At 36.7% G+C, this 27,958-nt stretch overlaps 1 protein-coding gene across 8 annotated transcripts in view; it reads right to left on the bottom strand.

The window, feature by feature from the left end:
- The window catches only part of LOC117169010 (prostasin), a 297,259-nt gene that overhangs the window by 181,927 nt on the left and 87,374 nt on the right, over nt 1–27,958 (bottom strand). For 7 of the 8 annotated variants that reach the window (XM_033355110.1, XM_033355118.1, XM_033355065.1 and 4 more), the window contains exon 4: nt 17,150–17,251. The exons of the other annotated variant lie outside the window; for it this stretch is intronic. In XM_033355110.1, the coding sequence (XP_033211001.1) occupies nt 17,150–17,251 (102 nt within the window). The remainder of the gene's footprint in view (nt 1–17,149; nt 17,252–27,958) is intronic. 8 annotated transcript variants of the gene reach the window in all.

The raw sequence follows: 27,958 nt of genomic DNA, 5'->3' as shown, positions 1-27,958 counted from the left end.
ATTTAAAAAAAACGACCACATTTGGCGAGAAAAAAAATTCTCTTTCATCACGACAACGCCCGAGTTCACACATGCTTCGTTTCAATTGCTAAAATTGAAGAAATAATATTCGAATTGGTCGAACACCCACCGTATTCACCAGATTTAGCCCCCAGTGACTTTTTCTCATTTCCAAATTTGAAAAAATGGCTCGGTGGACAAAGATTTCCAGACAACGAAGACGTCATCGCCTCTGTAAGTGCTTATTTTGAGGAACTTCCGAAAACGCACTTTTCTGAAGGATTAAAAAAACTTGAAAAGCGATTGACCAAGTATATAGAGCTCCAAGGAGTTTATGTTGAAAAATAAAAAAAAATTGTTTTTATACTTCATTCTAAGGACTTATTGAACTATCCTCATAATTGTAAGTGGATTTTCCATTTTGAAGGATAGAAATTGTTTATACCTTCATTGTAAAGTAGAAAAGGGTTGACACCTAGGCATACAAGATAATGTATCACCAGAAGATCTAATGTGTATCAAAGGTTAATTAACCACGTGTTATTTGTTAAATTGAAATTTCAACTGATCTCGTTTTATTTGAATGCAGGGATTTCTTTCATTTTTACCGTCGACCACTACTTCTACCATTAGCTAGATTTTCAGGGCTGAGCTAGCATAATTTTGTTGTGGTATACTGTATCTAACGGTAATTTAGATTCGATATTGGGATTTATTGTCTAATTTTGTGGTTATTGGATTTTGTTGTAGAATTTTGTGCTTTTTGAGATTTTGCTGTAGCATATTGTTATTTGGTATTTTGATGTCTTTGAGTAGCTACGGAAAGCCTGGCGTCCAACATAAGTTTAGAGAATTCGTTCTTGAATATTAGAGTACGAAAGATGCAGTACCGAAGGTAGGTATTCATTTTGTTTTTGTAAATAAAATAAAATTCTCACAATGTATCCTTATCCTTACATGCAGAGCTCTACAAGAATAGACGAACCCTTTACCTAGCTGCTCGTGGGAACAACAATGATACCACCAAACCATGAAAAACTTGTAGATGCGTTTGAAAACAATCAAACGCGCAGAGCCCCCGACAATGCGACGGCCAACAGTGCTGATAACCCTCGAGTTCGGGGTGCTGAAAATAGTTTACATGAAAACATCACGACGAAATGGCGAAACACTCACATTGATTGGACAAGTCTACTCAAGGATGACTTGCTGGAATTCTACGATTATAACATTATCCTCGGTCACGAAGGTCTTATTGCGCGTATGCACGCTCTGTGGTGCCAGAAACACGAAGAGATTGAAAACTTTTCGCATGAGACATTGAGAAATCAAGCTGCCTATCTCTTAAAAAATAGATACAATACACGCGGAGCTCTTCTCCAACCGCAGGCACTGAGAGATGATCGCGACTTCAGGACAAGGAAAAACTTTAATATCCAGGCTCCTCATAAGTCCAGAGATCTGGCTAAAATGAACGCCCCCCCCCCCTCTCATGAGGATATCTCGAAGGCTTCAGACCTTTAAACCTGCAATTTTTCAGTTTATAACGCGGCGAAAGCATTAGATGTTTCAAATTAAAGGCTAAAACCAATGCTGGATCCAACTAACATCTGGTAAACCATTCACGGAAACGGTTCGAAAGTTCGCCCAAGAACTAAAGCACTACTATAGCACACGGAACAACTTAAAACTTCTGACGATCAAGGTAGCTTGTTGTGAACAAAATATGGGTTTCATCTGAAACAAAGAGGAGAATAGAGAGGGAGATATGGGTCAGATAAAATCAACACTTTCTCGCTGATCACTAAACAGTGACATATGGACGATTTCACAATTCATAAACATTGAACAGACGAACACTGTCGTGACATCGCGAAGAGTCCGCGTTGCTCCCTACAGGCAGCACTGGCCGGTTACTGTTTCAAACAACGACCATGCTCTACTAACCAAGATTGGCTACCAAAACCATCGGCCAGGGCAACACGGCGCATCAATTCGGCTACCAGCGGCGAGTGGCAGCCTTGGGCGGGCCACCGTTACAGACCCAACCAACCCTGTGACACCACGTGGCCAAGCTAATATAAGCTGGCTAGAGAGGAAAGGCAAGCATGTGGTGGCGACGTTGCCTGGTGGCAAGTGGATCTTCCACGACGGAGCAGGGCAAAACAAGTCAGTTCTCTCTCTCATTCACGTGTATTCCTAGCCCCCATAATCGTGCGTGATATTAATCTGGTGAACCTGCCAGCTGACACCCGGACATCGCCATCGAGGTTCGGATAAGTATACTCCTATCTGACGTCTTTTAAAAAATAACCGAGCTTCGAGGGTTGTTCGTGGGTCAAAAAGGCGTCACCTGCAAATTCGGTTTTCTCCAGTGATTGTGTAATAAAAGAAGATAAGTGGCAGCCGTCTTATAGCACGTTTTCCTCCCTGGGTCATCCCCGGATAGGTCGTGGCTAACTGTAAAGCACACGAGGAACTTTGGGAAACTTGGTTATAAAATGGCGTCTAAATAGAGGGCCACCAGAAGTGTGTGTGAGAGAGAGAGAAAGAGTCAATGAATAGGAGTCAGAATTGCGCAAGAGAGACAGCAGAGAAAAACCTGACCTGTTCGGTTTTTTTATAAAGATCATAATTGCTTTGGGTTTGCTTGGCTCCCGCTTTAGTGATAAATAAATAACAATTTTCAGAATTTAATCCTGTACAATCCCTTACACGGTATTTGAAATGCCTTCCGACTAATAGACCAGGTAATGGATAGTATCTCAGTGGACATGGCTCGCTAAATAACCCCTGCTAAAAGGAGTCCAAAAGTTTCGAGAATCTTTGGAAATTGATAGAATTTTCGAATGTTGCGGAGGATTCTCGAAGCGTCGCGTAAAGTTACAGAAAATTTTAGTAACATTCTCAGAAATTCAGAAATAAAGAAAATGAATATAATTCACAAATGTTTTAGAATATTTTCCCAGTAATATGAGAAATTTATAATTATTTCCGACATTTTTGATAGCTGAAAGAGAAGTTACGAGTGTTTGTGAAACTTTACGGCAATTAAGAGAATTTACGATAGAAACTTAAAAAATGAGAGCAGCCTGACTTGAAGCGACCGTGAGGTCAAAGAGCCCCGAAAGTGCTCAAGGCCTGCTGATACGTGACTGGAATTCTAAGCCCTGGTATCACTAGGCCGTAGTATGATGACACTCTGGGTAAGTAGACCGACTGGTCAGACGGCATATTACCCACCGACTTTAGGTCCTCTAACATCTGCTCCCTTAGTAACCACATCGCAGTCGATCTTTTGCTGCAGCAAAAGAGGGTTATTGGTATCCAGAGGATTATTTGGAGACACACTCATGAGAATTCGCTCCGTATGATCACCGCAAGCACAGGCTGTGGGAACGTAAAAAGCCCCGAACGGTTCGGACCACGCATCACTGCATCACTGCCCGGCCAAAAGAAACTGCATAAAGGCTAGATGTCACAGAGTACGCAGGACATGAGCCTCCAAGACGTCACAAAAGCGGGTGGAAGGAAAGACCGGTATATGAGGGCTACGCACAAACAAACACGAGCTAGCCAGGAGCTCTGCGTGAATTTAAACCGGAAACTCCTGCGAGTCATGGGCATGCTCAGGGATGAAGGTGAGACCCCATGCGACCCCTCAGAAAATCAAGAGACGTGACCAGAATCGCTGAGTACAAATCCGGAGTAGGTTCGGTACCACTAGTCCGATTTATCGCTTAGCGAAAATTGAAACCTAGACGTAATTCAGTTGATTTCGATGATAGAATTATACGGAAAAAAACCGTGCGAACCAGTATTTCGCATATTCTCGCACTGCATAATTATATGTTTGATTCCACAGTGATGTCAGGTGATGTATGTGTCTTTGTTATTTTGATAATGCTGAACGAGCCTTTATCTCAGTATGCTCTTTTTGCTTGAACAAGTGACGAAATCTTGCTACTCGGACAAGTTTTGTGAACGATGACAACTGCTCTGAAAGGGAATGTGTAGAATTAGTCGTGTCACTTTTTGTTGGAGTATCGAAGCCAGGAAGAATGTATCGCTTTACAGGAGGACATTAGGGTGTGAGAATGTGGCCGTAGTATGTCCGACGATGAATTTACATTGTCCTTATCAAAGTCGGAAAGCCCTCCTATTTAGCCTTAAAGAGGTATGAGGATTATTCATCCCCAGGAAGCCAGACTCGCCTGCAATTGGACCAGGATCCCTAATGTAGGGGTCTTTCATATACTTATGACATTTATTGATAAAGCCAACAAATCCTCAATTTGACAATCTAAAGGTACTAAATCACAAGTTAATCTTGAAACTAGCACCTCAAAACATCAATTTAAAAAAGATCCTGCACATCAGAACGACTTACGAAGATTGTTATCATCTCACAAATATATATGGAATCAGTGCCGTACCTATTTAAAAAAATTCAAAATCGGCTTGCACCAACACCCTTAAGGGGATTTAATAGAGTTCTAAGAGGTAATGTAGGAGCTTTTCCATAATTTTGAATATTTTTGTCTGATTTCTTGCACACTTCATCTAACTACTAGTCCGTCGGCTTGGACGAAGCCGGTTTTTGGATAAAATATTTTGTTTAATAATAAAAATGGAGAAAACAATAGAGAAAAATTGCAGTGACACTCCGTGTAGCCCTATGTGGTTTCTCGAGGCAATTTCGATCGATCCTACTAAAACTTACGAGGCAGACTACCTGGAGCGCACTGAATTGTTCGTAAATAATCTGCAGTAATTATGGGAACATTGAAGTATATACGAAAGTGTATCCTTTGCCGAAAATTTGACATCTACTCCTCAGTCGGAATAATGCGTATTAAATTAAAAAGTACTGATTAAAAAGTCTTATTAACTTTGAATAATAGGCCTAACTAAATTAATTCTCAGTTTTCTAGTTAACTCCTTTCTGTATATGTTCCCTCTTCAATCTCCAACAAAAGTCTGCCATCATGTTTATATCCCACCACCCTTGGTAGGGACGTTCCAGCTCTTTAATATCTTGATGAAATCTTTCTCCAGGCTCTTCACTGTAATCACCAAAATCTTGTGGTTCCCTAAAAAGTTTACAACAACTTTCTTGAGCCTTAAACAACCTGGTTTTTGCTCTTTGTTTATAGTTGTAACGAAGTTCTGATCCCTACACATTTTCCGGATTTGAGGTCCATCGACTATTCCGTTTTTCTGTTTTGCATCCGATAGTTCTGGGAATTTTTCTTAAAGATATATAAAACAGCTATCTTCTTCTTCTAATGCTAGTGCAAACTGCTTCACAATGCCCTCTTTTATAGGCACAGTTAACCGTAAAACTCTCGCCAAATCCACTGGTGGAAAGTTAATGGTGTTCACTGATCCTTCATCAAAAGTTTATCTGGCTGGCCAATTAATGGTTGCTGACCCAGAATTATTCCAAATATTTTGAAATCCCTACAAGTTCGTCAATTTTATTCTGAATATTTTAATCTATCCAACACCAACTTGATATTTTCGTAATTCTCTTTTAACGTAGTTGAATATGCGTAGTTGAAAATATTCGCATTGTGAAGCAAAACAGCTTTAAAACTTCACTTAAAAGAATCCATAAATAGTCTTCATTCGATTGCTCTGTAAATCCTTGATTTCAATTCATCCATCAATCCATTTATATCGTGACAGTAAACTTATGAATTCAATTGTGTTTTTGGACTGTCCTAAATCTCTGATGAGATCTTTCAATTCTTCTTTTGGAAAAAGTTGTGCTTTCTTTGCTTTCTACATATTCGTCGTCAAGGTCAGATTCACTGGAGCATTCTTCTATAAACAGAACATAAAGAGGCTATAAACAGAACAGTTCAGAAACCTTCCGGCGTAATTCATATAGTCTTTTAAAACTCTCGCAAATCCTAGCTGCAGATATTACTAGTGGCTCTTATTTTAATACGCATTCTGATTTAAGAATATTAGTATTTCGTATATTTCTTACTAGTTTTTGCTCGCTCAAGTTTATAATAATACATACAGAAATACCATCACCTCTTATTATAGTAGGAATCTTTATAACAGTACCTCGATCATCCATAAATTGTTACATTTTATTTAAATTAATTATATATATATATATATATATATATACATATATAAATACATATAGAATAAACTAAATATTTATATAAAAAGTCTTTCTGTGTGGAGATGGAAAATTCGTGTTACACGCAGAAAAAAGAACCTTATATTTTACTGAAAACCAAGTTAAATCTACTGATCTTCCAAGTACGTATATGGACAATACGACAGTTCAGTAAACGTTGCATATAGAAGCAACTAAATATAACTGTTATTGATGGTTACCAGTACTAATTCTCAAGTGGTGCTGACCTGCGGATCAGTAGATTTTACCGACACAGTCGCTATTCTACACAGTTCCTCCATGCTGCAATTACGAATTATCATGTCACTTTAACGAATAATATAAAGATATATAACTTATGTTAACGGCATAGATTATAGTTTAGACAGCACTACAAATTGTGCAAAAGTATTGCTAAAGTAATTAAGAAATAAGCGCACGGTTAATTCTTATATACATATATTTTCGGATATACTTGTAATTAATCGATATTTGTAATACAACGCTTATAATACAATTAAAACCTCGCACGCTATGGGGGGGGGGTCAAACACATAAACCTAAGCGCGCAAGTAAATCATCTTAATCACTACACTATTACATGAGTTGCGATCTGTAAGATAATTTTGAAATGCATTTGTAACTGAGGGTGGCGATTTCTGGAACGACTTCTGAATACGCTCAAGCCATCGCGACACACAACAAAAGCACTCGAACTTACCTCATATCCTTACAAGTCAGCTAAAACAGTTATGGAATAGAAAAACGTCTTGCTCCAATAAATTCTCAAGTGTAAACGACCTGTGAATAAGTTGTGCCATCGAAAATTGCGTTATTTTTTTTTTTTTTTATAAAAGCCCTTCCGTCAACTTTAGGGGCGAGCTAAGCAAACCAATCGAATCGATAGTATATCCCGCTTCCGTAATGTCCACTGCACCGCTATTTTAATCTCAGTTTAGTGTATTTCACATATCTTACAGTAGGTAATACTAGGGAATAGAGGTTTACCTTACTAAATGATAACTGTTAAATTAACCTTAATGTCATTGCGACGTTTACGAAATTCTAAGTGATTTTGACATTTTTACCCCCGTATTAAGAGCAGTTTATACTGTTACGGTTACAAGAAACTCTCTACATTCCTTAATAAGTGAATATTACATTTCTTTTTGCTGCATGTAGTGGTTTAGTGATTGTAATTGTCGGGCGAAAGAATTGAGAAGTGATTGGGTTGGAGACATTTGGAATTGGGCGAATAACAGCAATTTTTATTACACCAGGGCATATTCTAACCAAGTTGCACATATGCAACAGAAAAGGAGAAATAATCGCAAGTGATAAGCAGATCATTTTAAGAGAGTTGTGTACTAGCGTGGGCACTCTGAGTTAAGTGTGCAAGAGAGGCAGAAATATGATAAGCACGCCCAAAAGGGTGGAGGTTGTTAGTGACAAACAAAATTTTAACAGCCAATCATAGTTGGAATATTTAAAAAAAAAAGGGTACGTGGTAAAAAAAATTTTTGGCCTCGCGAGACCTTCTCATTGTTTGAGATTAGACGTAGAGGATAAAAATCCGAATTTTGTACAATATTAATTAATGCAATTTTATCATACTGCATTCGCATCGTTATATTATTCTGGGTAAATCAAAAAAAGGTTGATAAAAATCGGTCAATATTTTCAATCTCAGTTGATATTTAAAGCGTTATCTACCCGGCAATAAGCGTTGAACAGAGAAAAATTAATATTTTCAGATTTCAGCGTAAAAGTGAAGATTATTCTATTATTTTGATTGCGCGATTTTTCCATCTGTATAAAATGTCATTATAGGAATAGGACATCTCAGAAACCAATTTATTTCTATTTCCATAGCGGCCACCTGTTCCCCAAAAGAGAACGTGTTTTCAATATATTGAATTCCTTGTAATTGTATTGACAGATAACTCCACAGAGATGTCTTCTATTCCCCAAAAGTGTTCATATTTTGAGATTATTTAATTCCTTCTAATAAGTTCAAAAAATATTTGTTCTAAATTTGTTTAATTCCTTAATATGGAGTATAAGTTTTCAAAATTTAATTTTAATCAATTCAAGTCCGCCTCTCTAGAGTTAAAATTATTTTAATCCACACATTTAAATAGATTTCTGTGATGCATTTTTAAGGCGTTTAAATCAATGATTAAAATGTAAATAAATATAAATTTGAATATTTTTTGAATTTATAAGTTATAAAAAGATATAATAATAAAACATAGGTTAAATAAATTCTTTCATTAAATTTTTCTAAATCGATTGAGAGGAACAGGATTTTCACTTTTTCTGTTCCCGTTGGGGTATTTTTAGACGGAGGAAAAATCGCGTATTCATAGTAATACGAATTCTGAATTTTTTGAATTTGACGCTTATTACGGGGTACCTGACTCTTTTACGAATCCAAGCATACCGCACAAGTAATATTTGTTAACAATAGTTTTTCATTAATTAACCGTAAGTATTCGAAATAAAGTTTGAGACGTTGAAAATGCTCTTTTTCAATCTACGTCTGATCGAAACATATGGTGGAGATAATTTCGAAATATACTTGATATCAAACACAAATTCGGATTGCAATTTCTCATTCTACTAGAAAAAGTCGTTTTTGTTATAAGAATCTTATTTTATTATTGTTAAACAATCGTTACAAACCGTGAAATTAGTCTTCAAACGTAGGGTATCTTTGACTAAGTATGTTTTTAATTACAATATCGATTATTATAATTTCACAAATATTCCTTCACCTTATTTACTTACTAATGCAGGCATACCACAAGTATCAATTAAAATACACCAATGACGCGGTGCTAGCCTAGTACAGAGTTCCGGAGTCGCAGTACTGGTAATCTATACGCGACCAGTACTGTCTGGTAACGCTTCACAATGCTGCCTTGTACTGGTTCTGTACTGGCAAATCGCTGGTGGACGTTTCCGTACGTTTTTCATAAAGGATCTAGCCTATTAATTTACTAAATTTTAGAAATAATCATCACAAGGCGACATTTGTTGTAATTAACATTTTATTTGTGAAACATTGCTGCGTTAGGATGGCGAATTGTTTAAAATGTATAGAATTTGTTTATACTAAAATTATGAATAATGGATTGTATACATAATAGGGTGGTTCGAAAAAGGTACATCCAAAAACGTCCTTAGTACATTTTAACAAATGAAATGTGCAATTTGAAATTATCATATTTAATTCAATCGGACATAGATAGTCGTAAAACAAAGTTGACGTCAAAAAGAAACAATATATTTTACACAAGGATGATGTAAAAAATAACATTAGTAACTTTTTATTCAATACATTAATTCGTGGGTTAATCACAATCCATTTCACATCTATACCTGTTTTTGAATTATCTTGAAGTCTTACAAATATTTTTAAAGATTTGTTTAAAATTTATAAATTTATAAAAACTCCGAGAACGTTGAAAGAGATTACAATAATTTAAAGAAATTTTCAAGATTTTTGGGTATTTTATAAACTTCAAAGACATTTTCACCAGCTTTTTACTTAGAAGTAGTTTACGTGATTTGAAAACATTGGAAGGAATTATTTTTATTATTTTCATTACTTTAACGTAATTTTAAAGCATTGAAAAGCATTGTTCACAATTATAAATCATGTTTTATGCTTGGATTGGATTGTTATGCTTTTGCAGACATGTCGTTTAGGCGTAATTTCTCCGAAAGTATTGTGAAAAATATGTTTTATGCGGTATGTCTGCATTAGGAAAAAAACAAGCTATATGTATGTGTTATCAAAAGTGAAATAATATTTATTATATCAAAAAGAGGCTTGTTCAAAGTTACCCTACTTTTAAAGAATTATTCTATGCAATTTTTCATGCGAAAAGTGACTCCTAAAAGTATATATCATTCGCATCAGAATGTCAAGAAACGCCCAAATCCGTTGGACGTCAGAGTAGTATTTTTAGCATATTTTTAGGAACTTTAAAATTTCGTTCATTTCATTGGTGGCTAAAGAGAAAATTCAGAAATGAATCCAAAAAGGTTTTCTTGAGAAATCGTGCCATATGTGAATTCCAGTTTGTGTAGGTAAGTGACCTTACAGGCCCTGCAATTTTTCGGGGTGAGGTAAAGGGTATGCATTGCATTGAGTATTCTGAAAGACTTTTAAACATAGACAAAGCTCGTTATTTTCCTAATACAGACATACCACATAAGTCATATTTTCCACAATACTTTCGGAGAAATTGTGCATAAACGACATGTCTCCAAAAGCCCATATACACAACCCTTTTAATGGAAATTCCATCAACTTGTATTACGTTTGACCTCATTTAGCTTTTCATGAGAAATTCAGGAGAGCACAGTGATAACTTGGAGGTATATTTTGTTGCAGGTAAAATTAAAACGGTGTTCACGGTACCTCGGTAGGGATTCAGATATCTCTAAAAAGAAGTGCCACTCGCCTCTAAAAAACTAAAAATAAATGAAATCATTTTATATAATATTTACATTAAAAAAAATCGGGATGCTTTCTGAATGTGAGTCCCCTCGCCTTGTACAACCGGAAAAGAAATAAAATCATTTTATATAACGTTTATATATTAGCGTTATGAAAGTTTCTCCAAAATTTTCAATTTACCTAAGAACTTCTCATTCATCATGGCCGAAATTTTGTAACCAAGATGTAAGTGCATCATTAGCAAAATTACTCAGAGCGTGCGGTAGAATAAAAGTTTAGGTAGTATATGTAGCGTTCGAAGGTTATATAACAGCAAGTTAAGAAATAGCTTCTTTTTTGCTAAGAAGTCGGAACGAATACAAAAAACTTTAGATCCTAATTAGATCTACTTTATAAGTTTTTTCACACCATATAAAATCAATTAGGAACCACATAGAAAATCCATCTAGGTGCCGCTCTGGACCTTGCAGGTATGCATTGCGATAACCGAATACACAGCATATCGCAGCCTCATCAAAGCTACTATGAAAAATCACTACACGTAGGACCCGATCGGATCGTAATCCTATCCAATTTGAGAGTTTCTAAATACCAAATACGAAACCATATTAAAAAGGAGTACATATCCCGCTTTAAAAGGTCGTAGGACCTGAAAGAATTCAAACCTATTAGGTTTCTATATGGTCTACTATTAGGCAATTTTATTAGGGTATAGTCCTATTGCTTACGATGCAAAAACAAGGAGTGAAGGGCCATCTAGCACCGCGCTCGATATATTAGGAACTATTCAACTTAGAACACCAAGAGATTGCCATCTTGTTTTCAGATACAATGGGCTAATAGGATAAGTTATTATCGGCAACGGTTCACTGGTTCACCGCTAAGTGTCAGTAGTAAACACTGAACGCAATCAATGCCAGCGCGTGATATATGGTTAAACAGGTTGCCGCCAATAGCTGATGCAGCTAACCTACTCGTATTCTGTTTTGGGTTGTCGGGAAAGATTACTTTAAAGACTTCTGTTAAAGATATTTATTCAGGTAATTATATGCGCGTGCGATATCGTAAAAAAGCTTAGCAGCTCGATGAACATGATGCAAGTTTGTTGAGGCGAGGTGACAGACGACGCCAGAAGGGGGCGCTCCGCATTGTCATGTTTAACGTGCGAACTTATGAATAACACTACACTTCTCCCCTTTTAATGTAAGGTCGGTACCTAAATAGTTCGCATCTTATGCGCGTTAATCTTCTTGACGATCGCTCTATTACTGATAATGGTGGAATTCTCGGCATTGCATGTTCATTTGGCGAACACCGTGGACTACAACTTCCGCTTACATTTGATTGGAGTTTTTTCATACGTACTAGTTTGGGAAGTATTCCAATTCCTTTCAATTGAATGCAATGGGCAGTTAAGGATACTCACTCTTAACTGATTGATACAGTGACGAATCTATGGGGGACCCCCCCCCCACTGGTCAGCATTTAAATCTTGATTCTTCAAATATGTTGTAAAGGAGTATTTCAAATTTTTTAATATCACGCTTTTTTACATGTTCATATTCTTTATAAGCACAAGTCACGTGTATCTGATTTCATAAGGGCATGTGATGCTTCGTCATGTGTTCAATCCGGTGCAGTTCCACCGGCTTTTTTTCAACAACAAAAAAATCAAATTGTTTCAAAACTGAATTCGGAGATGCTATACAATATCTTAACGGACGTCCCTGGACTCTTTTTTGAGGGACAATAACCAAAAAATTTATAATTCTAAATAAAAATGTTATGCATGTGCCCTATTTTGAGGTTCGGATCGTTTCTCAGCTCTCTGTTATTCCGACAATGTAGGGCTCTGTCGTACAGATGCTTCGGTAGCACTTAAGAATAATTATGGGAGAGGATTGTAACCCACATAACATCGAAATACACACACACGCCAAATTCGGCAAAATCAAATTTTTTGAATTAACCCGCAAAAAATTGTGCTAGAACGTCCGTTAGCACGTTTGCTATCATGTCCCTAATTTTTAAGACAAAATATTCTTTATTCTAGGGAAAAAGCCGGGGGAACCTAAAACTGGTAAAATCGATGTTAATTCCTAAGCGCCACCCAAATTGATCAAATAAAGCCAAATTTAAATTTTTTAAATTAACCCACCAAAAAAGTGTGCGGAGACGTCCGTTAGCATGTCCGCTATCATTTCCTAAACTTTTAAGTCTAAATATTTATTATTGTAGGAAATAAGCCGGGAGAACCTAAAACTGGCAAAATCGATAATTTTCTAAGTATCACAAGCCCTTAACAAGCCCTTAAGTCCTAAATTTATGTAATTACGAAAAGAGTTTTTTGTTGTAAATATTTTTTTTTGCTTTTTTTATGATGGTTAAAGTTTAGGACCAGGCCCACCTTTCTCAGTGCTCCTTATTTATTGTCCCAAATTTTCAACTCGATGTAGCGCTTTGTGTGGAAATAATTTGGAAAATAAGAAAGGTGGCGGTTAGGTAGGTATCTAGTCACGCGACCCACTTGTCATATGGCCTTAAGGCAATATTATTAACTTCAGTATTTTATGTATAACTACAATATTTTCTACTGCAAAAATATATTACTTGAATTTGTACGACTTACATACGGCTTTGTTTCTTCAAGCGAGTTGTTTTATTGTTGAGGGGTCAATTTTTATACTATTATTTCAAACTATTTTACTGAGTACTATTACAAACATCATTTCCAGATTTTACATAAAATCCCCCCCCCCCCCCCCCCCCCCCCCCCCAATTGTTTCTGGATGCGCCACCTATTGATATGCATGCTTTTTATAATTTCATTTGGCAGTTAAACTAGATAAGTAACTACTCCTAGACGATACATCACTCTTCCTGGAATCCATTTGACCTTCTAATTCTTATCGCTGTTGAGGGTCAACACCTGGTCATTTATTTTTATACCGCGTATACTTATTGATTCCTCAAAATTTAGCGACAGTTTCATCTTTTGGAAGCAACATTGAGAGCGGTGTTCTAGCGTTGTAATTCAGAAGTAAATTTGCTGGATTAGTTTTAGTGACTGAAAAAGGTGTTGTTTTGTAGGGCGGTAAGTATTCGATTAATCTTTTTTTATTTATTTTGAGTGATTGACTTTTTTAATCGACAATATATTTTAAAAAATCAATTTTTCTATTTTTTGAACTGTTCTTTCTACTTGGCCATTTGACTGTGGGTGATATGGAGGAGAGTAACTAGCTGGAACATTGTGTCGATTAAAAAATTCAGAGAACTGCTTTGAATTAAAGGGTGGACCGTTGTCTGCTACAATTGTGTGTGGCCAACCAAAGCACGAGAAGCATTCTTTTAGGTTTTATAGAATTACTTCAAGATGAGTTTGTGTAACTGTCCCTGTTTAAATCCATTAAAAAAATTCATCTATCAGTATAAAAAATTCTTAGCCTTAAACTTCAAGCAAATTGACATGTAAGCGTTGCCTGCGTGGTCTCGATGGAGTAACTCTAGGATTTTTTCTTTTAAAACTTTCGAAAGGACAATATTTTTTTATCGAAACTGCTATGAACTGAGAAACATGCTACTTATACACCTGTGGTAACATGAGATAGCAGTAAACGTGACAAAGCATCGGCATGGCCAATATGTTTGTCCGACTTGTAACATATCTTTCAAACACAGGCAGACAAAATTATAGAATATCGTAAATGCCTAGCTGCTAACAGTTGGGGTAAACTTTTATATATATATATTAAACATTGATTTCCATGTTCCGTAATCGATCACTAAAATAAAGTGCCGACCACAAATGTATTTATGGAATTTTTAAGCACCAAAAATTATGGAGTGTGCTTCACGATCAAATTGACAATAATTTATTTCTGTCTTTGTAAATGTAGAAGACACGATGGCTATTGGTTTTTCAACACCTTTAACTAAGTGACATAAAATCGAACGATTTTCCAGGTACTTGTTGCTTATCATCACAGAAAGCCGTTTCGCAAATTTTTGACTAACACCAAGGAACAGAATTACGGGTTAGGTTATTAAATGGTACAAGAAATTCCGATGACATTGGTATAAGCTGATGCAAAGAATCTAGAAGGTCTTAAAAGTATTTTAACTGAGTTACGTCTTCTGAGCTTGGTGCAGATCGAATGGCTTTTACCTTTTCTGGATCCGGCTGTCGACCATTTATATCTAAAACTTGACCAAGGTAATTTAGCGTATTAACAACATCCAGGCTTCCGGAGGAAGCAGTACCATCACAGAAAATATCGAAGATGGCAGGTGCGGAGCTTAACTCAAAAGGTAGTCTATTGAATCGCCATAAGCCCAAAATTGTATTGATAGTCAGTAATTCTTTACACGAGTCTGACAGTTTTAATTGTAAATAAGCATTTCTCAAATCAATCATACAAAAATTTGACAATTGACTAAGTCGTTTAGCAAATCTTCTGCATCTGGCAGAGGATAGTTGTCAACTTCAATACATTTGTTTAAGGTGACAGTTACTCAGCGCGTATCCTCAACCGACCAGAATTTCGTTTCGTGATGACAATGGGTGAGGCCCAAGAACTATGATTAACCTTGAAGAGACAACCTTGCTTCTATTGGAAATTGTGGTCTACCATTTCGCCACATGGTGCCGAAAAATGGAACTAGAAAGAGTAGGTACAATTTTAAACATGTATTTTAATTTTTGCATAAAACTGTTTTCACGGTTGTTTTATGAAGCATAAAACATTGATTAAAGACTAAAAACAAATATTCATTAAAAACAAATAGTTTTAGATAGAGTTTCCATCTTATACTGTGAAAAAACAACATATTTTTGTGAAATAAGCTTTCTAAAAAAATACAATTATTTCATGTGAGTTTTAATGCATTGTAAGCTTGAATAAACTTTAACTAATGTATGTAGCGACAAATTTTATTAATGTTATCCCAAGAATGCAAATAATAGACGACTGAAATTCAAATACAAATTCTAACCTAACTTTTAGATCATATTTTCAAATAGTAAATATTTCATGTATAAATTAATAAAAATTTACTTTGAGTACATTTTTGCTTCAAAATATTTCCATTCAAGTTTATAATCTTTTGAAAATAATAAAGTGAACAATAATTGTTTTTTAGACAAATATTTCTGTCAAAAAGTGTAGTTTTTCACTGTATAATATGTAAATTTCATCCAAAACACTTGGCTTCCGGTGAAGACTTATTTTTATTATCCAATAAATATTTTAAACTCTAAAAAAATAATTGTTAAAACACTTTTATGCACAAATTAAAATGCATATTAAAAATCGTGTCTATTCTTTCTAGTTCGAATTTTTGTCAGCAGGTGGCGTATTGCAGTTTAACCAGTCCCAATAGCTCGTTGACCTTAGCGAGAGCTTCTTCTCTAATAGCATGTGGCACATCGTATGTCCCATGGCTTCTGGTTGAGCACTTCCTTTGAAATAATAGATGCTTCACATGACTCAAATGGTCTTTTATTACTACTCGGAAAACATTTGGATATTTAAGCTTACATTCTTTTATTAACGTTGGAATATTTAAAAACTCAATAAAATTACTTGATTATTGTATGAACCAAGATATAACATTGTATCTCTCTAATTTGGATTTATAACATTTCATCACTCTCGGCCTAATAGTGGCTTTATCAATACAGATTCAGTTACTATGCTTCTACATAATTTATACATTTATTTATTTTTAAAGGAAATATTGATTTTTACTTGCTCTATTACATTTATCGGGTAACCTTTTGCTGAAGCTAGGCGCAACTCACTAGGTTGAAGTTTCACATCCGGACACGCTTGTAGATACCAAAAACCTTAATTTCTGTTTTTATTTATAGCCTTAGAGGAAACTTTGGCAACCCAACAGATTTTATCATCATTAAGCACAAATGAACTGAATGCGATCAAATAAATTCAAATGCGAAACATTTTACATTGAACTCTTGCATTAAGGCTTCATTGTAACCAATAGCCTACAAACGCTTTAGCCGCACCATAAAGCAAAATTGAAACGCGCTGGAAATGCTAATAATTTCCAAGTCACTTGGAATATGAGTATATGCAACCGTCCGCGAAAAAAGGTACCTAACTCCCAAAAAATCGATTTTTAGTTTTTTACACCAATTGATAGTTCTTAAGTTGCTCTTTCATAACAAAGAAGCAATAATTGATGTTACGTGATTTTTTAGAAGAATAACTTGGTAAAGTATAGCGCTAGGGATATGGAATTTTCCGTAACACTAGCCCCGAGTGTACTGGGAAAGGGTTAGTCTTACGGTAAATTCCGTAATGATAGTCTTTAATAAAATTATTCTGTTAGCTGCGAAATCCGAATTATTATTGAACTGCATAGTAAGTCCCCCGAATAAAGAACCTCTATTGGAATGTGTCTTCAATCGCCCTTCTTGGCAAATGGCTCTCAAGGGAGTGAGGTCGTTTACTTCGCGGACGATAAAATATTTGCCTTGATTTAAATTATATAGAGAAACACAATTTCATTACCTGTATAATGTGAAAGCATTGTGACATTTTACGGCCTCGCTTTTGACGAAGCTTGCATCGCCTGCTCCAAATTTTTCTCTCATGGTCACAAACGCGCTCCTCCTAAAGATTATTGGAAATATGTAAAATTCGGTTACTCTATCCTCTTCACATAGTTACTGCTCTCTTCATTAAAACTTTTAAATAAAAAATATTCTTTATGACATAAGAAAACATAAAGGGACAGTGATAGTCGATCGCGGATATACCAAGTATACGCTTTGGTCCTCCCTATATATTTTTCGGTTTACATAATGTTCAGATGTAAAGAGAAGACTATTGCGTTCACTGGGTATTTTCGCAATCTACCGTCTTTGTTGAGGGAGAATGCGAACTTCTTCCTCTTATTGATTGAGGCTTATTGCTATTTAGCGAACGGCCAGAACTAATAAAAACTCACAATTGCAATCTTCTTGTAGAAAGTTCACATTCATAAATTAATCCTGCGAGTGCCTTCCTTTCAGTTCTACCGGGCCCGAACGGAGAGTCACGCCGTGCCACCTCCAACAATGTAGAGAGGGAGCAAGACAGGAGACGTCGTTCACGCTATGACCAAACCATCAACCGACAATTTACTACTTTGTTTAAAAAATTGAAAAATTAAATTTTATCTCTTGAAGAATTCCTCGATTTCGCTTACAAACTCCAGAGCCGGTTTAAATACAAAGTTTCATAGTTTCACTTGTCTAAGATACTTGCCCGGAAACCGTCGCAAGAGAAAGTCTAGAAAGGATGGCCTAACCTCTGAATTAAGGGAGCACTCATGGATTAAATGTTCAAAATATCTTAAGTCGGCAGCAAAATCGCCGTCAACCAGCAAATAATACCTGATTTTCTGAAAGTGCATACCCGTACAAACGTAAGAGAATAACAACCGCGTGATAACATTCAAGTACCGTCGAGAGAACCGAAAACCACAGAAGCGCGGCCGAGTCGTTTTAAAAGATATACCATCTATAAAAAGATAAAGCCACATACGTGAACCCCATAACTCAAAGTCCTCGTCGATGCAGCTCACCACATCATTAAATTCTAAACCTAGTTAGTTAGTTAGTTAGTTATAATTGTGGCAGGAAAACGGGGCCAATGAAGCCCCCCCCCCCCCACATTCAAACTGTAAAGCCTATTATCTCACACCCATGTCTATTCTCAAGAAACCTCAAGCGCAACAAGATAACTGACTTATTTTCTAGTCTTCTCAAAATCGACTTCGACCTCCAAGGTAAGTCTCCTCAGCATGGAACCCATACTTTAGTACGTAGCCAGCTTTTTCTGAGAGACCTACAGCTTAAAGTAGGTTTCCGGCCACCGGATCCCCGGCTGAAGTATATACATAAATTTCGATTGGTACCGGCTTAGGGTTCGAAATCCAGTCCTTCTGTATGGAAGCCTATGGCACAATATTCTCAACCACCAAAAGTCACTTGTCCTACACCCATATGCAAGCTGAAATTCAGAGATCGCGTAGACCTTTCACACGGATCAGCAACTTTATTTCTCGGAATACCAACATCAACCGAGCTCCAAATCAGTTTAAGCGAAAGACTGGTTCTCGCAGCCTTAGCTAACAGATCCCTAATATTTCGTGCTAAAATAGGGCTGTGGGGGTCCGAGAGTCTATCTCCAATACAGTGTAATGCTCATTGAGCATCCGAACAAATAATAGATCGCACAGTCTCAAATTTTAGCACATGCTTAACCGCAGAAAGGACTGCATACAGTTCGGACGAGCAAACTGATGTGTGTCGCTGCAAATGAACACCATACCTTAGGTGAAGTTTCGGGGTATATACCTAAACCGCGACAGCACTTTCAGGTCACTTATCAAGAGAACCATCTGTGAAATCCTACGTTGACTCTGGATATGAAACCGACGAGAAACCCTGAAAAGACATGGCTGGGTCACCCAAGTCCCTAAAGATTGAACTCGAGTTAAAGTCTATGTTAACTTTAAATATGAGACCCTACCATTTACTATAAAAACAGGCAAGCTATAAAGATCTCGAAACATCCTAAAGGACTACCCATATAAGATCATAAGATGCTCTCTCTCTTTCTCTCTCTCTCTCACCAAGTTTCTGCAGAATAGTTTTAAGGTAGTTGAGTTAGCATCCTATGATATTTATGCAAAAACTAGCAAGAAATTAATCACTTACAGCACATTTCTCACAATATATTTGATTAAGAGAGATATGCTTAGCGAATATCTAAAACAATCGGTAGCGTAGATTGATAGTTCATTATTTTTCCATTGATTAGAAGTATAATCGTCTTAAGATGTACAGGTCCTCTGATAAAAACAGAGAACTAAAATTTTGAAAGGGGTATTAAGAGACTCAGACCCTTGAATCAGCGAAAGAGAGAGAGAACACAACTAACACTTTCCTGAGAAGGTTCAAAGATGTTTTTATATATTGATTCTTAACTAGTAGTAGCAAAGAATCTGCATAGCAGGAAGCCTTCCATAAAGGAGACAATTCTCAAGAGAAAGTCTAGAAAGGATGGCCTAACCTCTGAATTAAGGGAGCACTCATGGATTAAATGTTCAAAATATCTTAAGTCGGCAGCAAAATCGCCGTCAACCAGCAAATAATACCTGATTTTCTGAAAGTGCATACCCGTACAAACGTAAGAGAATAACTTCCATCCTTCCATAAAGGAGACAATTCTCAAGCCTTTTAAGATCTAAGTTGAATCTGAACGACGAAACCCCCCCCCCCCCCCCCCCCCCCTGTGGAATCTACCCCAGAAATCCTCTGATCCTAGCTATCAAATTAGAAGAAGACCTTCCTCTTAGCAGTAAGAATAGCCACTAAGTTAACAAAGTTAAGAATTCCAGCCTGAATGCCCCGATCCCTAAGATTCACAATAAACACTTCTGAAAAGACAGCATTGGATATCCCTTGAATGGCAATAATAAGAGCTAAGTTAGTTTTTTTCAGGCAGAAGTTCCAGTCGCCTCTGGAACAATCTCTCGAAAAGATTTCCCATACAGGAGATAAGAAAAATTGTACAAAAATCTGTCCAAGCAGGTTTGAGAATGAAAACCGCTTAAGTTTCTGTCCAAACAAACGGAAATATAGAAGTTAGGAACATTGTATTAAACAAGAGATAAAGAAAATCCAGAATGCATAACAAGAAGCCGCTTATGATCTCGCAGTAGATCTCATCCAACCCCGGATAAGTTTTCGCTGTGCAAGCATTGAGAGCAACTTCTGAACTCAGCTTTCGAAAATGGTCTGTGCATAAGATCAGATTCATCGATCTGAACCTCTACTGGTATTTCAACAGAAGAAATGTCTCAGGAAATCTGCAATCACATCGGTAATGCATGCACTGGACTTTCAGGCTAAGAAGCAAACAGTTCGCCAGACCTTGGGAATTTCAGCACAAGGATTTAGAGTTTCCCTAAAATCCTTGAGGATACAAAACTTTTGCAATCTGAGAAATCTTTTAACCTCCTGGTAAACAAATTACAAACTACCTTTTCCTCTCTCAATTTTTTTCCAGATATTCCATCAGAGCCGGCCTCCTTCTTCTAATTTCCCGATGTGAACTGCAGTGAAAAGTACCTCATTACTCCAAGAACTCGAAAACATAATCTATAAATTCATCATATACCCTCCCTGTAAGAAGGAGTTAATTGGAACGTACTGAAACATTTTAATTAATTTTATTTATATTATCTTAGTATTGCGCAAAAGCACAATGAAGCGCTTTGAAATGATGCTAAGTCGCCTATTGGTTACAAGTGACGAGACCGAACAATCATCAATCGCTTATCTATCCCCCAAACCCTTCTTCCGTAATTATTAAATTAATTTAAAAACTATATTTTCAGTAAAGGGTGCTTTTTATAAATTAAAGAAGGCATTTTCCTAAAGAGTACTTACTGCGATTAGTCTTAATTGTGCTGCGAATTTATTTTCTTGTGATGTAAGTTTAAACGGAAGGCTATCAAACATTTGGCATTAAGTAGTTTTTCTTATGTTGGTAGTATCGATTAAAATTAACGCTGAACACACAAATTGTATCACACAAAACAAAGTCTCAGTAGCACGAGGCAGGTTCGCCCATTTTTTTTCAACAATTTCAACAATATTGGCTTCAGAACATTCTGCAAAACACTTTTAAAATATTGGCGTCTTGAATTGGCATTCAATTCAATGGCATTTCGGACAAACATGCAATTGATACGGATTTCAAAGCACTGAAACCTCCGTTTTTCAGAATATTTTTCACCAAAGAATGATCAGAGTGATAGGTATCATGAGAAACCTCCACTAAAGCTAGGTGAACCAGAGACGTAGAGAGAAACACCAGTTCCAGGTTTTATCCAGTTTTCTCAAGCATACTAGGTCAGAAAGTAGGTTCCTGAATATTCAGAGGACCCCGATTTCTATCAGAAAGAGCCAAATTTATTTCCTTTCCTGAGACATCCTCCCAATCCGAGCCTAATATCCCTGAGTGCATTCAAATTCCCACATAATAGGATATGATAAACTTCATCTACATAATTGATTAACGCTCACCAAGCGTCATACGTGGGAACAATATGTACATTCGAACTAGCAACAAGTGTACCAACTTAAGATATGAATAATAACAATACTAATCTTAAAATTGGATAAGACTCATTAAACTAAATAAACAACAAATATAAAAATAAATGCTGGGAGTGAACTAATCCAAATATAATAAGCTGTACTCAGAGGTAACCGATTCTTCTGTGGGTAAAAACGTATGATCAGATACTTTGAAAGAACGAAACAAGTTACAATAGCAGATACGCAGGAGGATGAGCCATTGAAACTTTTTAATGATTTGTAAATAAATTTTGGTCTGAATGCGACATCGACTAATCATGATTTACCTCCCTAGTCTACGTCCCTAATGTAAACATATCCTCCCAAACACCTTCTTTCGTAATTATTTAATTAATTGAGGTAAGATATTTTTATTTAATGGTGAATTTAGTGTATTAAAAAGGTCACTTTACTACAAAGTGCTTACTAAGATTGATCTGTATTTTACTGATAAATAATTTTCCTGTGATTAATTTCACAGAAGGCAATCCAACATTTGACACTGAGTAGGTTTTTTCCACCATGAACACTCACTGTTGTCAGCTGGAGCACCCCTCCAATGATGTTTATGTGAACTATGTTTAAATTTGGTGTAAATTGAAGCTGCGACAGAACGTCGAGCAGCATTAAATGGCATTGGTCCTAATCAATACTTTGTTCCGTGAAAGGCATTGTATGGCATTCTAGCTGGAGGGTTACCGAACCGTATTAAATGGCTTTAATGCAAATTTCTCTAATAGCATTACTATGAAATCAGTTTAATGCCTTGAAATTTGTGCTAATTAAAAATAATTGAAATGAGACGAGTTTTATACAATGGAGCGCATTTAATAACATTTCGGCCAAAAATGCAATTGGCACGCATTTAAAAGCATTGAAATATGCGTTTCTTAAAATTTTATTCCATGCGTTCCATTAAGCACCTTCCTACCGGGTGATTTCGACCTTGTCTGAGGGGAACCATACAAAATTCGTTCTCCTCCTAATTGGCAGGATGGATTTCTTGAATAACGGATCAACACGGTTAAAGATACTCAAAGGAAAATATTTAGGATTGACATTCTTGATGAAGGCTTTCTTGCGAATCAAAGACGATATGCTTTACATCGAGACTATAAATGGAGAAGTGAAAGAATCAGAAAACCGAGCATCCAAATTCCTCGTATTCCTAGACCATACAAGCTGTGAACTAACAACCTCAAGAGTTGCTTTGGAATCAGCATTCCTCTCACCTGGAATAGCATTGGTGATCATGACATCTGTATCAATAGGTTATGAAAAAGAAAATGTCTTCCCAGGTAAAAGAATCGAACTAGACCATATATTCAGACTATTAGAAACATTTAAAGATTCTTGGTTTCTTTTCCTAAGGAAAGAGGAACACCGAAATAAGCCGCTGGAAGTAATCCCAGGCCCATCCTGCTTCGTATTTGTACAATCATAAGAATCAGAACGAAATTTGGGCGCACTACCCCTTCTCACATTCATACCCCTATTCCTAGAAGTAGACTAGAGCCACTCCCCTCCAAAATACGACGAAACACGTAACTTTTCAATGATTCACAGGAGCGTTGTGTTTCCAAAATGTCGAATAGCCTAATTTTATACATACTTACTTCACCACTCTGGCGAAAGTTTCGGATAGAAATTCATTCAGAGCCAATCAGAACTATTTCGAATTATTTTAATATCTGTATCCGAGTCAACTGGTATCAATCTGACATAATAAGAGAAATGTTTGGAATCTCCTTTGTTTGAAAAACGATTGAAAATTAATCAGGCTCAATCCGATTGTATCTGAGACATCTATCCGTATGAATCTGGACGAATCCGAAGTAAATTTGCAATTCAAATAAATCAGAATCAATCTGGACCAGGATTGATTTTCAGTCCGAATGAATCAGTGCCTGGATTGATTCGCATTTAGTCAGACTGAATATTCGATTTGAATCAATGCGGGTTTGGATTGATTGTGATTCATTCGTAATGAAAATTCATTACCGGTTCATTTGAATGCATTTGGATTAATTTTCAAGCGTTTTTCAACAAACGAGATTAACAATTTTTCGGATTGGTGCTGATTGATTCGCATTGGTTCGGATACAGATATCAGAATGATTTGAAATAGTTCTGATTGGCTCGGAATTAATTCCTAACCTAAACTTTCACCTGGGCAGTATTATTCCAATTAACCCGTTTTATCATAGAGACTTCAAACCAGCATACCACAAGATTTAAAAAATTATTTTCAATCACCGCGTCCATTGCGTAGATAAGAAAAATATATGTGTTTCAAAGTATGTATCCTTCGATTATATTTTTGCATATTCTACTGGACTGAAATACTTTGCAAATCATTTATAGCCATTAAAGTACTCTCATTCGAGGTTTATGTTGCAAACAAATATTTTATCTATTATTTATATATTTGTAATGTATATTTTATAATGTAGGAAATTTTGTTTCAGAAATTTTGATATTCGTTAATATCAGCTGTTGGAAATTGTACTATTCGTCAATTTTATAATTTCGATAACATTATAATTTAAATATTTTCCGTTTTGTGATTTTTCCGTCATCTTCGATTAATTCGTTTACTAAGTAGGAAAATTGGCCCAATATTTCAAAAAGAACACCAAAAATCAGAAATTTATTATAATTCATTCTGCAGTTTGATATCAACCGACTGCTGGTGTGTGATCTAGGGATCTGCGTAGGTGACTCTTTAATACTAAATTTCCAAGCTTCAAACGCAATAAACATCAGATCCTTAAGCTTTATCACGAAAAATGCCTTGAAGTTGAAAAATCTGCTTATACTGTCACTAGTCGACTTTGAGAAGACTCAAAAAAGAGTTAGCGATCTCTTTGCGAAGGGGCTTTATGTCGAGGGTTCTATAGCTCAGTGGTCACTGATGAATTTCGAGTAATGAACACACGCAAATATAGTTATATTATACACTAGGGCAGTGAGCAGAATGCGGTCATCTAACTGATGAGCACAGAAAGGAACTTTGCGTCAAACTTGACCTGATCGCCTTCCCTCCAACGGCATAACCACGAAGGCTACTGGATGACATCGTGGATGAGGCTCACATTGCTGTGTAAAGAGGTCCGCGTTTTTTGCTAAGGCATGGTGCACGGCTGGCATCAGAGAGGAAAGTTTTCAGAACGTTGAAAATAACAAAATGCATTCATAGAAAAAACAGAAGATAAACTTTATATCGATTTTCGATGAATGATTCTCGGGAACAAAAATTAACTTTACAAGATAAACTTTGACCAAATATCGGTAAAACTTTCTTTTGTTTTTCCATGACAATACATGTGTTTTGAAAAATGCGAAGTTGTCTGAATAAAATTTTATCTTTCTATTACAAATTTCCTGAACAAGTTTGATCATTACTTTATTCTTTGTTGAGATCTAACTCGATGAAGTTGGGCAGATTTGGTGTAAATCTGTCCAGTTATATCTACTTTATATCACTTGTCCATCTATCTTGCTCTCTTTCAATCTCTTTTTTATCTATATCTTTTCGTTTTATTAATAGTGATCCCCTGTCTCTTTTTATATCTTCTTGTCACTACAATTATACTTTTATATATGTTGATCCTTACTTTTCCATCCCTGTCTATTCCTCATATATTCTGTCTATTTTTTTCTGTCTTTTTTAATCCAGCCTCATATCTCTCTCTTTCAATCCCCAATTCTCTATCTCTCCCTAACCCCTCTCTATCTGTATCCATCTCTTTTTCAAACTAGATTCACCCCTATGCCCTTTAACCCCATTTTCTATATCTCATTCTATCCCTTGTCTATCTACATCTATTTTTTTTTGCAATACTCTCCTTCTCACGGAGGCATTTCCATACCTTTAAATTAGATGGTACTAAATGAGTGAGTGTTTGAATTGGCACGTGCGACGGAAATTTGTACCGAAATTTCGGTACACATTATCACTTTCTTATTAATACGGATTTTCATTTAGAGACCTGCATCCTAATAGTATATTGCATATCAAGAAGAGCATCGTCTTTTTATCGCCCGGGCACTGTTTTTAAAACGAGTGGTTAGCGAGGTCATCGCCTACATTATTCAAGCCATAAAAACACAGCGCTCTCCTCCTTGGCATGCACTGTACTTTTTTTTGTTAGGAACACGGAAAATATGAAGAATGTTCTAATGATGGAAGAATAAGCGTGACCTCTGTTTTCGAGTCGGCGCAACTAAGAGTATGAAAACGTACTGGTTTTTGTTGTCACTCATTTCGTCGTTGAAAATGTTGGCTGACGTTTCCGCGATTTTGTGTTTCACGCTATAAAAAAATTGGAATATCGCTGGCCCTTTGTGACCGCGCGCTACTACACATGCATCTACATTTTGGACAGGATATATAATGGTCGCTCTCATACCTTAAGACCACTGTTCTACTACGAGGCCCAATATTATATATGAAGGTATATGCAGGTACACTTACGCCACTCAAAAAGAGAAAGGTTATGCTCAATCCGCAAACAGTAGGACACGCTTATTTTGTGTGGCTATCATAAAAAACTTTATTACTTGAAACTTTAGGTCTAATATTTCTGCCACTCCCGTTAGAGTCGGTTTGTCATTCGAATGACTAACAAAATTTGACTTGGCGCGCTTTATTGCATTCGACATAAAAGCTTCACCTGTTAACCTACGAGCGAAATTAAGCGAATTTTAGTACTTTTAAGATTTATTCTGAGAGTTTTAAAGTATACTCTGTACAAATTTCACTTCACACGAACTTAGCCAAAGACCAGAAAGGTTATACACATGAACAAAAGCATGCATATTAAGTCTTCCGTTCCGCGACTGTGCATCTCACGCCGTCAAGGTGGTCGCGGAAGAGACCCTCTTCTTAAAATGGTCAGGAATCACGAAGAAGTGGACAAAGGAGCGTTTCTCTACAAAGTAGCGGAGGAGGCTGCTGAAACACTCAGACTTGACTTCAGTATTAGGGGTGAGCAAAATGCATCAAATCTTATCTATCTCGAGTACTCACTCCTGAAAGCCCGGATTAAGAAAGCACAAGAGAAAATCTTTCATGAACAGCTCCTCGATAGGAGGATGCACGGTATCTTCCACAGAAATGTGAAGGATCAGTCAATGTCTTGTGAGCTAACGTTCGCTTTCCTTAAATCGCCCGGATTGAAGTCTGGTACAGAAGGTTTCATTTTTGCATGCCAAGACGGTGTCATTTCCACCTTAACATACCGTCTGCACATTTTAAACCAAGACATTCCCGATGGTAGCTGCAGGGCGTGCCATGCACACCCCGAGCATTTAGCTCACATACTATCTAGTTGTCCAACTCACGCGGGAATGACCTACATTCAAAGGCACAATGCGGCACTAAGAGTACTTTATTACCATCTCTGTCACTCTTACGGCATTAACCTTAATATCGCTCCTCTAAATGCTCCTAGGGAAATCGAGTCAAATGTCAAGAATAGGAAGTGCCCCGTGCACCCTAAGAACACGGAGTGACCCAAGGACAGCCGCCTTCTGCATTTTTCCCGCAAGTGGTCTAGCATATTGTTGACACGCAGGGATGCTTTTTAAGCTATTAGCAAGTGAAATCTTGGCACCTCCAAGAGCGCCGATGATAGGGATGATCAGTTTAACAGAATATTCCGGGTACAATCGTTGAAACTCCTTTATAAGGTCTCGATACCTCTCTTTCTTTTCATTCTCCTTGGCTATGATGTTTTTGTCAGCTGGTGCCGAAAATTCGACAACGAACATGGTTCGCTTCTCGAAGTCAAGAAGAACCATGTCAGGCCTCGAGTGAGCAACAGAAACAATTGTCGAGAATATAAAAATCCAGTATATGCGGCACTTCCCATTCTCGACAATTGACTCAATTTCCCTAAGAGTATTTAGAGAAGCGATATTAAGGTGAATGCCGTAGGAGTGACAGAGATGGTAATAGAGCACTCTTAGTGCCGCATTGTGCCTTTGAATGTAGGTCGTTCCCGCGTATGTTGGACAACTAGATACGAGTAGTATGTGAGCTAAATTCTCGGGATGTGCATGGCACGCCCTGCAGCTGTCATCGGGAATGTCTTGGCTCAAAATGTGGCGACGGTATGTTAAGGTGGAAATGACAACGTCTTGGCATGCAAAAATAAAACCCTCTGTACCAGACTTCAAT

This window comes from Belonocnema kinseyi, chromosome 1, assembly GCF_010883055.1.
Source record: "Belonocnema kinseyi isolate 2016_QV_RU_SX_M_011 chromosome 1, B_treatae_v1, whole genome shotgun sequence".
Lineage (NCBI taxonomy): Eukaryota > Metazoa > Arthropoda > Insecta > Hymenoptera > Cynipidae > Belonocnema > Belonocnema kinseyi.
The sequence above is the reverse complement of the archived record's forward strand: the minus strand, read 5'-3'. Positions and strand labels throughout refer to the sequence as shown.